Raw genomic sequence first — 12,044 nt, 5'->3', positions numbered from 1 at the left:
ACTGTTTGGGGTTTTTTCCCCTTAGATCCAGGAATAGAATTTTCTTTTCTCTTAAAAGAAAAACCTTTGTACTTTATGAACAGCATATCACCACTAAAACACACATGAAAGCAATGAAGGCAAATTAACAACCTTTCAAAACAAGATTAAACTTTTGAAGAACCACTCTTTTGCTCTCAGCAGACAGCTGAAAGACTCATACCACAAACGTTCAAGGGAAAGTATTGACAGCATTTCATGCTTTCACAGAACAGGACTGGTTTGGGTTGGAAGGTACATTAGCCATCACCTACTTCTAACCTGATGCCATAAGCAGGGACGCCATTGACTACACCAGATTGCTCAGAACCCCGTACAGACCAGGCTCAAGCACCTTCCTTTCCCCATCACCCCCTGGGTCCCTGAGGAAGTAGCGAAGAACTGCTCAAAAGCCCTCTGGAAGGGGGCGCGGCAGCTGGGGCGGGCCACTGGGCTGCCCTCCCTGCCCGCGGCCGCGTTCCCCCGGTGACGCCCCGCCCGCCGCCGCCGTTGCCGCTGTGGGGCCGCGCGGAGTCCCCGGGCCGGGCCGCACCCCGGGCCCCCAGCGAGCCCCCGGCCAGGCCGGCCCGCGGGAAGGGCCGCAGCGAGCCCGCCTGTGCTCCGGACACAGCTCCCACACTGCTCACCCGGCCCAGCGCGGCCTCGGGCTGCCGCCCTCCTGAGCCCCAGACGTGGGAACCGGGACCGGCTCCCTGGGAATAGCGGGAGATAAGGCTAGGGCTGAGGAGAAGCGTCTCCCAGCCGCACCAGGACCCGCACCGAGCACAGGAGCGCAGGGGACGCGCCGGCCGCCCCGGGCAGCAGGACAAGCTCGGTGTCGGCCCCAGAGCCCCGTTGTGCGCCTCGGCCCCCCAGGGCCAGCAGCGCAAGGCGCTGAGCAGCTGCAGGTGCCAGCACCAGCCATCAGCCAGAGACGCGCCGGGACAAGGCTCCCAGGGTACCGGGGGCACGGCACAGCATGGATCCGTCGCCAGAGTCAGACCCTTCACACGAACCACATAGTGCCTACCCTGAAGATGCCTATGAAGGTGGGCATGGCCCTTACCAGCCACACGAACCGGGTTATGGTCTTGACCAGCCCGGATACAGCCCGTATGAGGATGAGATTCCCGATGCACAAGCCCGGATGCTGGCAATCAAGAATGCAAAAGCCTATTTACTGAAGACCAGCACAAAATCTGGCCTGAACTTGTAAGTCTGAAAAAGGATTACAATCAAATAGGGTAGGAACTATTGAGTGGAAAGAAACATAAAAGGACAAAGGAAGGTACATACAGAATGGGATAATGTTATACATGCAATATTTCATGACTAGTGATACTTGCATGCTAGTGTCCAACATCTTTCAGAAACAAAATCCCTATTGGAATTTTATAGAGAGTTCAAAAACAAGTTTATATGATTGAGAATAAGTTTAAATTCAGATTCAGCTCATAGACAGGAAGGGTATATACTAGAAATGGAGGATGGAAATGCTCTTAAGTATAATCAGACTAGTTTTAACCTTAATTTGCCTCAAGGCTCCATGATCCCCTTTCTTCTAACTGTTCCAATGATTTTCCAAAGATCCAGATGATTAGCCTTTACTTTTTTTACTAAAAGTATAATATTCTAAGACTTTTGCATAGTAAGCCAACAATATTTACATTTATATGACAGATATGATCATTTTGCTGCTATACTAACAAAGATCCTGGATGAACAGCCCGCAAATACAGTAGACATAATTGAGACTATCAGCCAGGATGTGAAGTGGGCGCAGTTTCGGAAAAAAATGGACACCCTTCGAGACGAACATCTGATCCCTCCAACATTTGAAGCTGCAGAAAAGTGTAAAGCTTTGTTCATCAAGGAAGCTGGAGAAGAAGAACATGAAGAACTAGATGAAGAGATGGTGAGTTATTATCGGAGTGAAACAGGTACCAAATATACCAGGGAAGGGGTGGGCGGGTGGTGTGAAGGGGAAAGAGAAAGGGAGGAAGCTGTGGCCTCTTCTGTAGTGCTGCCTCTCCTGACCGTACAGATAATTGCAGTCATAGCACCATGTAACCTCTTCACAGCTGAGCTCGTCCCATGTCTAGATCTGAAGAAAAACCCATCTGGTTGCTTAGTTGAGATTTTTTTCCTGATGTAAATCTAATATCCTGAACTGTTATTATCAGGGATGTTCTAGAGGTGATAAACAGAAAGTAAGGTTTGTAACATCTCCCATATGCCAGTTCAGTACAGAATATTGCATCCAAGTTAATTTCTTTTTATAAAAGGAAGGTTTCTTTACCTAAAGTGACCATAATTCTTGATATATTCTTTGACGTACATTCTTCTTTGAGGTATATCCTTATTGACATATTCTTTGACAATATTGTGCACTGCTGCTGCTGTAAAATAGCAGAATGCAGAATTTTGTGATTCTTCCAGCTCCTGGTGCGGTTCCAGTCTGTCCTTCTCCAACTAAAACAAAATAGGTTTTTAATGGACAACTAATACAATTGAAAAGCCACTTCTTAAAATAGGATTTTTGATTATTCAGTTGCTTATATGCAGAAGCATTTGTCCCAAGGAAAAATGAGAAATCTTATAATAAGAAATGAAAGAATATAAATAAGAATTATAATAGCCAAGGGAAATCATTCAACAAAATACTGATTTTCATATGAAATTAACCAGTATATATTCAAATGAATTACCATTGCAGAGTACAAATATCAACCACACAAGAGATAGTCCTTCATCTTTTCCATAGCCTGGTATGTATCTTACATTAACAGTATAAGATGCTGAAATGGGAAAAAGGTAGGGTATTTCAGAAAGGAATTCTGAATTTTTCATAATCCTATCATTCTTGCTTTGTTATAAGAAACCTGTCAGATCCAAAGAAATTCCATATGAAACTAGCACTAATTCTTCAAAATTCCCTACCCTGTCATGTCCAACTTCTAATAACTCTGTGTTATATGATCACCTGCCCCCATAAAATGAGAGATGGGTGGTAGAGCAACTGGAAATACTTAATTATTGGCCTAGTTCTGCTTCCATTGAAGCCAGATGGAGTCTTACAATAGACACTGATAAGAGAGGGGGCAATGGTTTAAAAACTGCAGGGAGCTGTATGCCAAGCAACATTCACCCCAGAGAAATGTTGTTACTCTGGTGCCTAAATATATAAAATCTTGTGTTGTATTATCTACAACACAAGGCAACACAGTGTCACTGTTTGCAGGCATCAAAGGCCCCTTAGCTGACATGCCCTAGCACTGAATCCCTTGTAAATCTTGTGTAAGAATGCTGACTTTCCTTGTTTTGCAGTAATTAGGAGTTTAAATTTTGAAATCCTATGTTCTAAGAGCTGCTGTTCATCTTCTCATCTTTACCACTAAAAGACTTTTAATTTTTCTAAATGATAGTAAAAAAAGTAGTGAATGAATGTCTGCAAAGCACTTTGAGATAAGGAGTGGCACTACAGGAAACTGAAATGTAATTATCTAACTCTGAATCTTCTTTCCTAGGGAGAGCCTGCTCTACCAAATGTGATGGAAACAGCCTTTTATTTTGAACAGGCTGGAATTGGCCTGAGCAAAGATGAATGCTATTATATATTCCTTGCCTTTAAAAACCTAATTAGTGTTCAGCCAATCCAGACCTGTCGCTTCTGGGGCAAAATTTTGGGCCTGGAAATGAACTATATTATAGCTGAAGTACAGTTACGGGAAGGGGAAGAGGAGGAGGAAAGAGAAGAGGAAGAAGAGGAAACTGTTGCAGAGGAAGAGAAAGAGATGGGTGAGGGTGAGGAAGAAGAGGAACAGAAAGAAAAAGAACCTGAACCACCAAAGTCCACCTATAAACCCCCACCTGAGATCCCAAAAGAAGCAAATGGGACTGGGGCGAATAAATATGTCTATTTTGTCTGTAATGAGCCGGGCAAACCCTGGGTGAAGTTGCCTCCAGTGACACCAGCCCAGATTGTCTGTGCCAGGCAAATCAAGAAGTTCTTCACTGGTCGCTTGGATGCTCCTATTGTGAGCTTCCCTCCTTTTCCTGGAAATGAGGCCAATTACCTGCGCGCACAGATAGCGCGGATCTCAGCAGGAACCCACGTCTCTCCCACTGGATTTTACCAGTTTCCAGAGGATGAAGAAGAAGAAGAAGGAGGAGATACATATGAAGAAAACCCTGAGTTTGAGCCTCCTCCTGTGGCTGAAATGGTGGAGTCCCTGGCCATGTGGGCACACCATGTCAAGGGCATTCTAAAGCAGGTGTGTGCCAGCATAGCTCACATGGGCCTTGGATGCCACTCACACTGCAGTGCTTGTGGGGTAACAGATTGTGAGTGACACTCCTCACCTGCACATGCAAACTATTCACCAGAAGTGGTGTTGGATTGAAAGATTTTTATATATAAAATGCATTTTATATCATATATAATACCAAAATATCTTACACATAAAACATGTACTTTTATATGTTATATAACATATAACACATATATATATAAAACATATATACATGTTATATAATACGTAAATATCTTGTATGTATTTACATATACCATCTCTTTTTATGTGTGTATATGTGTATATATATATATATTTAGGAACCTTCTAGGTTTAGTACTTTTTCCAGTGATGTGTTCTTGAGATTGAAACCTGTCTTTAAATAACAGTATGGAGCTAGGCCCTGATAGATAACAATCATTTCTTGCAATCTTCTGTATTAGGTTTTCTGCTTTGAGATCCTTATTTGATTAAAATGTTTAAAATTCTCTTTTCTTGGATGCTAAAACCCAGACAGCTTATGGTTTTATGCTAAATGAAACTTACATGGTGTTTTCCTCTGGTTAATTTTTTGTTTTATACTTTCTGCTGTGAAACATTTTAATGAAAAAAACTTTAAAACATGTTCTATCAGACTTGTGCTAGAAAGAGGTATTACTAATTTGGTTTTTATTGCTGGATGATTTAATGGCCAGTCTGCCAATTCAAGAATGCTAGTGTAAAATAACAGCAAATTATAGGAAATAAGATTTAAACTTACTACCAGCAAAACACTAGTTACAAAAAATAAAATTAGTATACAGTAGAATCTTAAGAACATTTTGTTACATTCCTCTGACTGGTAGCCAAATAACAAGGCATATTTTAAAAAGAAGGAATAAGTCCATAGTTTGCAGTAACTAGTAATCTAGCAAGGATATAAACCAAACTGGCCAGGAACTGAAGAATACAAAATGACAAAAAGCTGATGACAGAGGTATAAGGTTATTCTCAAACAGTAAGCAGGAATGAATGAGGGGAACATTCTGCCAAGAGGATACAATATTTTGTTAACAATATTCCAGTTATGGAATACATATTTTTCTTCTCCCTATCCCTTAACTGTGTGTGAGTCTGAGCCAATTGTTTTAACTAGTTTTAACTTGTATTCTCTCAATGAATGTTACATGTATTTATTACTTCTCCACATCCATTATAGGGTCGCTGTGTTTGGATTAATCCTGCTCAAAAATCAGAGGAAGATGAAGAAGAAGGTGAAGAGGAGGAAGAGGAGGAGGAAGGAGAGCACCAGGAAGAAACAGGACAACCCCTTCTTACTCTGATCTCTGAAGATGAAGGTATTCTTCATGGAATATGAAGTTTATGATAGAGAGTCACTAGGAATGTTGTCATTTAGCAGTAAATATTTGAAGTTAAACTCTGACACTTCTTGGAGGAATATACTTTGCCTCTGTAGGGTAAACTTGTTCTTTTACAAAATCAATCAAAAGCAAAATGGTTAATAGTATTGACATTAAAGCTGAAATAATCAGGTTTACTAGGTAACCATCTTGTTGGAATTAAAAGGAAAAAATAATTTAGACTTGTCATGTTATTGCAAGTTCAAAACAGCTTACTACATGAAATACACTCAGCTATTTTTATCTCATCTTTTTAGGAAAAAAGAAAAATGTATGTTTATGTGTAAGTAAATAGAATAATTAATATGTACACACATACAGTGATATACATTACTTGTATAAGAATTTAGATCTTTTAGCATATCACTACAGCAAATCACGGGAATAAGGGAGTCTCAATATTAGATTACATCAATATTTAATTATTTTTCTACTCTCCATTCTTTAATCAAGGTGAAATATAGCTATACAATTTATCTGTAAGTGATAAAAAGTCCTTGACAAAAGACCCAGGGGTGAGTGCTACTGAATTTTTTCTGTATGTGGGGGGGTCTATCAGCATTCCTGTGCTACCTACCCACTCATGCAAACCACCTGTTGGAAAATAGTGCCTACACTTTGTGTTTCTGACTTCTGCCTCTTTCTGTCGTGCAACTTAACATAAACTTTGCTTGAATTCTGTGCAAGTCTTGTAGCTCAGTCTTAAGTATTTTGTAGAGGCTCATCAAGTTCATTTATTCATAGACAGTGTGTGTTTGGCTGTCTCCAGGCATGAAAAACATCCCTGCTTGGACAGCTCAGGCTTCTACAAACCTGATCCCAGAATATTCAATTGCAATCCTGCAGTCTAACCGATGGCCTGGAGCTTATGCCTTTGCATCTGGCAGGTGAGAGTCCACCTGACATAGTTACAACACTGACTGTATGTGCTACACACAGGTGCCTCTCTAATGCAGGCAGAGTTACTTTATTATTAATTCATTGACTGAGTTCCAGCTATTCCAGAGACTGATGGAGAAGGCCACTTAAATATGCACAGCAACAGTAAATAGGTATTTAAGACTGAAAACAAATAATCATTGGGAAGGCTGGCATAAAGTTAATGGATGTAAATGCTGAATTAGTATTTGAGCACCGTCCTTGATTTAAAACACATACTCTTGTGTTTGTGGGACTTTTTACGAAACCAGCTACATTCTGTGGTTCTAATGTTTGTTTGCACTACACGTGGTTATGTAGATTTCCACTACACAGTCATTCCACTACACTGTACTGCAGTGCTGTGCAGTGACACTTCATAATTTTAAACAGAAGATGTGTTAATAACCATTAGGGCAGTTAAAAAGAGGTGCTTTGTTTAAAATTCTTCTGCTGTAAGATATCTGCACCACAGCGACTTCTTGCACAGCACAGTAAGGATGCCTGACAGTCTCTCTGCTAATATTTTGCCAGGGGGTGAATATGTGATCTTTCACTTCTCTTTCTCAGGAAATTTGAGAACATCTACTTTGGGTGGGGTCACAAATACAGTCCAGAAAGCCACAGTCCTGCACTGCCCCCACCAGCAGAAGCAGAATTCCCCAGTGAGCCAGGAATCACTGAGGCAGCAGACCCCACTGTGGAAGAGGAGCTAGCTTTCAAGGCTGCGCAGGAAGAAGCCTTAGCTGAAGCTGAGGAAGAGGAAGAAGAGGAAGGGGAAGATGATTGAAATATGGAAGAAAACAGATTGTTTTAAAAGTTTGAACATAAAAAGCGTTTTCGTAATGTAGTAATTTTTTTGCTGACCTCAAATTATTTTTTTATTGTGCCTTCTTTTTTGATTTTTGTAGGCTTTTCTTTGCAGCTATCTTTCTCTCCTTTCCCACCCCTCAAACCTGTCCACACCGTCATGAAGGCTTTTTCTGTTTGTTTGACTAAGCAAACATAGTCTGCTTCCTAAAATGATGTTGCTTTGAACTATGAACTACCACCCACAAGATGCTCACACTGTTTTTCTAGCCCTTACTTCAATACATTTTACTTAAATAAATCTTTTTTAAAATCCCATGACAGTGTCGCTCTTATGTGTAAAAGCGTACTGTTCAGAGTCAGTGGGCAGCTTATTGAGGCACTGGGGGCTCAGTGCACGGCAGTGAAACCGCTCATCACTGGCACTGGGGGCTGCACCTCCAATCCTGTGCTCAGTTCTCGGCCCCTCGCTGCAAGAGACATGGGGATGCTCGATCGCATCCAGAGAAGGGCAGTGGAGCCGGGCAAGGGTCTGGAGCACGACTCCTGTGAGGAGCGGCTGGGGGAGCTGGGGGTGTTGAGCCTGGAGGAAAAGAGGCTCGGGGGAGAACGCATCCCTGTATACAAGTGCCTGACGGCAGGGTGTAGCCGGGTGGGGGTTGGCCTCTTCCCCCCAGTCACAAGCGACAAGAGGAAGCAGCCTCAGGTTGCACCAAGGGAGGTTCACATGGCATATTAGGAAAAAATCATTAATGGAAAGGGCTCTCAGCATTGGAACGGCTGCCCAGGGAGGCGGCGCAGTCACCGTGCCTGGGGCTGTTTAAAGACCGGCAGCTGTGGCCGTCAGTATCGCGTTCGTTTCCCCGGCCGCTGCCATCCGGGCTCCCCACGCCTCCCCGCCAGCTCGTGCGAGTGGTGCGCTCCATGCACGGCGTGCGTCCCTCGCGGCCAATAGGGAGCGGCTGCGGGCGCAGTTCAAATTTCGGCGGCGGTTGGGGCGGGCACTCCCGGCTCCATCCCTTGTCCCGGCTCCGCTGCTCCCGTCCCGGCCCCGCTGCTCCCGTCCCGGGCGGGCATGGCGGACGAGGGCGCCGTCACGGTGTGCGTGCGAGTGCGGCCGCTCATCGCCAGGTGAGCCGGCAGGGGAGGCTCCCTCCGCAGCCCTGGGTGCCGCCGTGCCCCGCGGCTGGGCAGGGCGGCGGACGGAGGGATCCGGGGAGAGGGAGTCGCGGTAAGGGGCCCGCGTTTTGGGGGCAGAGTCCTCGCCCAATAAAGGTAACACAGTGTCTCTTCTTTTAGAGAAAATGCCTCAGATAAAGTGTCCCTGCACTGGAGAAGTGAGAATAATACTGTTTCCGACGTGAGTGGTACCAAAACATTTACTTACGGTAAGAATGTGAAAGCAATTGCTTTACTTAGATGCTTACGCGGAAGTTTGCTACTGTTCTCTTGAACGTGTCGACTGTGGTGAATGCCCTGAGCTTCTTGAAATGCCCCTCAACCTTCCCAGCTTCGTAGGGTCATTGGGGCACACAGGATTTCTGGTGCAGGCAGCACTGGGATGTGCTTTTGAGGTCAGCTTCCTGATGGACCTTACTTTCTCTGTTCTGGTTCGTGCCATATTGGCTTTGGAGCACATTTTATTGATCTGAAATCCAGTTACAAATGGACTAAACAAGGGCTAGTCCAGAGCATTTAGGGAGAAGGGTATGGGAGAACACAGTTCCAAAAGTGACTAGTGTGAATGTGGGATCCTCATAACTAGCTGTCTCCCTTTGAGTCTTTTCCTACTGATCAACTCTACTTGTTAATATGAACATAGCTACTACAAATATTTTTCCCAAAACACAGATTCAGTAAAAGCATGCACCAGGCTAGGAGTTTAACAATTAACCTGTCTTGTCAGGCTTACCATCCTTGTAGATAAATTAGCCAAAACCTTTTAGGATTAAATGGGATGACTGTTTAACTGTGTTCATCATTCTTTGGGTTTTTTTACTTGTCTATCATCTGTGCATTGTGTCTTTCTTGATTTTGTGTTTAATATTTATTTTAAAACTAAATTTTAAAAGCTTGCATTAGTGCTACTACAATGATATTTATACTGGAGCTAACTTGCAGATGATTATGCAAATGTACTGGATTTGAAGTCAGCAATACTGAATGACAGCTTGTTTTGACTTGCAATAGAGTGGATTCACATCCTTTTTTTTGTTTTTGTTTTAAGATCGTGTCTTTCACTCAAGTGACAACACTCAGCAGTTGTATGATGGTGTAGCTGTTCCAATTATACAGTCAGCTGTGCGAGGCTATAATGGTAAGTTTTAAAACTGTGTTTAAAAAACTTTTGGAATGTATTTCAGAGATACTTAGTAAAACTTAACTATCTTTCTAGGCACAATTTTTGCTTATGGACAGACTGCTTCAGGGAAGACTTACACAATGATGGGGAATGAAGATTCTGTGGGCATTATCCCTAAGGCAATTCAACATGTGTTCAAAATTATTTGTGAGGTGAGCAATTCTATTAAATTGAAGTGACTGAAAGGACTAGTAATATTTGTGATGGTTACATAAAAATTAATTTTAGTATCAAGAGGCTTATGAAGGAAATTAACTTATATTGGACTAAATGTTGCAGTTACTTTGCCAGCCAGGCAAAGATGAGCCAGGCTCATCTTTTGTTTTCAAACAAAAAGCTAATGGGACTCTATTAGTTAAAATCAAATCAGAACAAACTGAGGAGGGTCCTGAGACATAAGGAGTCAAAAAATTAACTTTGAGTAGAACTTTGATCTTCCAAATATGTTAAACTGATTACAAATACGAACAGGGACTTGTCAGGATCCAGGACCCAGGACATCCCTCTGGCTGTCCTGAGCAGCCAAGACCTCTGCCAGGGGTCTCGGAGACCCTGGCACAGAGCCCAAAATGCCTGTGGTTTTGATTATGACCCGTGGAGCAAATTACCAACCTTATATGAAGACCAGCAAGCCACAACAATTTAGGTAGAATAATAGTGAAATTATCACAGGGTGGAAAAGTAGATTTTAGGGTTTTTGGTATGGGGGTTCAGGAGGCAAGATGGAGGAATCTGGGTGTGTCCAGCCTTTCTCCTTCTTCTTCTGGGCCTCCATCTTCTGCTGTGATGTTGGCACTTACAGATTGGTTTAGAGTAGAAGCTCACTGTCTAACATAGGTGATAGGTATTGGAAAGTAATTGTAAACATTGTATACGTAGTTTTTAGTATGAAGACATAACACTGCCCCTGGGGCAGGCAGAATGCCTCAGACTGTCTTGCTGAGCTGACCTTGGCAAGCCAGGAGAAAATTTTTTATAGATAAAATAAACAACCTCGAGACTGAGAAATTAAGGGCTCTGACTCCTTCTTCAAGTGCCGGGCTGGGAAAGAGACTTTGGAACTTTTCTCGGGGTCACTCTGACAAGCTAATGATCCCGACAGGGACTCGCTTATCAATGTGGTAGATAATGTAAAGCTTTGTGTTTATTCTGCTGTTTTAAAAGTCTGAAAAACTAACAATTAAAGACTTTTTTTTTAGTGGGAAGAATATGACACTATATTTACTTATTTCAGGCTTACGAAAGAATTGCTAATTGCTCAATATTAATAAAAGGAAGGAGAAAGTGTACATTAAAATAGTGATTTCCAAAACATGATTTGCAGGGTGTTTGCTTCTGCCTAGAGGGTTTCAGGTAGTTGTTACCAGTGAAGTGAAATGGTCACTGCTCCTTTAAGGAAGTGCAGAATATCCTTAGAGGGTTTACAGAAGTAACTAACGGCAAGAAGATTTTTCTGGAGTCCATTGTGCAGCCTTTCCTCATTCCAACATTCTCTACCAAGGAGGCAGGGGAAGAAGCAGCAGCAACAAAGTAAATCCACGCAAGCAAAGAGAGAAGACAAGGTATACAGACAGGAAAGAGCCTAAGCAGGAGGAAACTGGTTATGGAAATGGCATTTAAGTAGGAGAACTATTGTCATGCTTCTGTTGGGCAGTTATCTTAATGTAATAACCTTAGAAGTGGTATACAGCAGCTGGTATTAATGCAGCTGGAAAGAGGTGAGATAGAAGAAAAATTATTCTGTCTTGTTTTATGCTAATGTACAGCAAGGATGAAGGGAAAGAAATCTGTGGAACAATCCAAACTTTTATCTCTAATTTAAGAATATTTGTATTAAAAGATGTCCATCAGTTAGTCTGTTGTTTGATTTTTTTTTCCTCCCCCTTTCAACATTAGATTCCAGACAGAGAATTCCTGCTAAGGGTTTCATACATGGAAATCTACAATGAAACAATTACTGATTTGCTTTGTGATAATAGGAAAAAGAAGCCTCTGGGAATTCGTGAGGATGTTAATGTAAGTGGATGTTATATGTATAAGTACTGTATCTGCTCGGAGTAAAAGAAGTTGGGAAAAAAAGCCTTCAGAAGCACCCAGTGGAAAATTTTTCTGGGACAAACTGTGTAATTGTATCTTCAGCATTGGCGGAAGGACACTTGATGTGCTAGAATAACAACAGTGACTTTGGGTTTGCTATTGCTAATTCATCTTTGTAAATCTTTATAAAAGTAGACTTAATCCTCA

The 12,044-nt window shown here is 42.3% G+C and overlaps 2 protein-coding genes across 6 annotated transcripts in view; both read left to right on the top strand.

The window, feature by feature from the left end:
* The first annotated feature begins 650 nt into the window (after nucleotides 1-650).
* LOC115903361 (radial spoke head protein 4 homolog A-like) lies at nucleotides 651-7,726 on the top strand. The gene is made up of 6 exons (XM_030947799.1): nucleotides 651-1,230; nucleotides 1,699-1,933; nucleotides 3,546-4,292; nucleotides 5,509-5,647; nucleotides 6,480-6,597; nucleotides 7,199-7,726. The coding sequence occupies exons 1-6, from the start codon at nucleotides 998-1,000 to the stop codon at nucleotides 7,416-7,418; spliced, it is 1,692 nt and encodes a 563-aa protein (XP_030803659.1). The 5' UTR covers nucleotides 651-997; the 3' UTR covers nucleotides 7,419-7,726.
* A 699-nt stretch (nucleotides 7,727-8,425) lies between these two features.
* Nucleotides 8,426-12,044, top strand: part of CENPE (centromere protein E) — a 38,105-nt gene continuing 34,486 nt past the window's right edge. For all 5 annotated transcript variants that reach the window (XM_030947192.1, XM_030947193.1, XM_030947190.1 and 2 more), the window contains exons 1-5: nucleotides 8,426-8,569; nucleotides 8,738-8,826; nucleotides 9,666-9,755; nucleotides 9,834-9,952; nucleotides 11,697-11,816. In XM_030947192.1, coding sequence (XP_030803052.1) covers nucleotides 8,514-8,569; nucleotides 8,738-8,826; nucleotides 9,666-9,755; nucleotides 9,834-9,952; nucleotides 11,697-11,816 — 474 coding nt within the window. In that variant the 5' untranslated portion in view covers nucleotides 8,426-8,513. The remainder of the gene's footprint in view (nucleotides 8,570-8,737; nucleotides 8,827-9,665; nucleotides 9,756-9,833; nucleotides 9,953-11,696; nucleotides 11,817-12,044) is intronic.

This window comes from Camarhynchus parvulus, chromosome 4, assembly GCF_901933205.1.
Source record: "Camarhynchus parvulus chromosome 4, STF_HiC, whole genome shotgun sequence".
In the NCBI taxonomy this organism is placed as follows: Eukaryota; Metazoa; Chordata; class Aves; order Passeriformes; family Thraupidae; genus Camarhynchus; species Camarhynchus parvulus.
The sequence above is the reverse complement of the archived record's forward strand: the minus strand, read 5'-3'. Positions and strand labels throughout refer to the sequence as shown.

Coding starts and splice junctions, on each gene's coding strand:
- LOC115903361 (XM_030947799.1), top strand. CDS start 998: ATGGATCCGTCGCCAGAGTCAGACCCTTCACACGAACCACATAGTGCC. Junction 1,934..3,545: donor AAGAACTAGATGAAGAGATG/GTGAGTTATTAT, acceptor CTTCTTTCCTAG/GGAGAGCCTGCTCTACCAAA. Junction 6,598..7,198: donor TATGCCTTTGCATCTGGCAG/GTGAGAGTCCAC, acceptor TCTCTTTCTCAG/GAAATTTGAGAACATCTACT.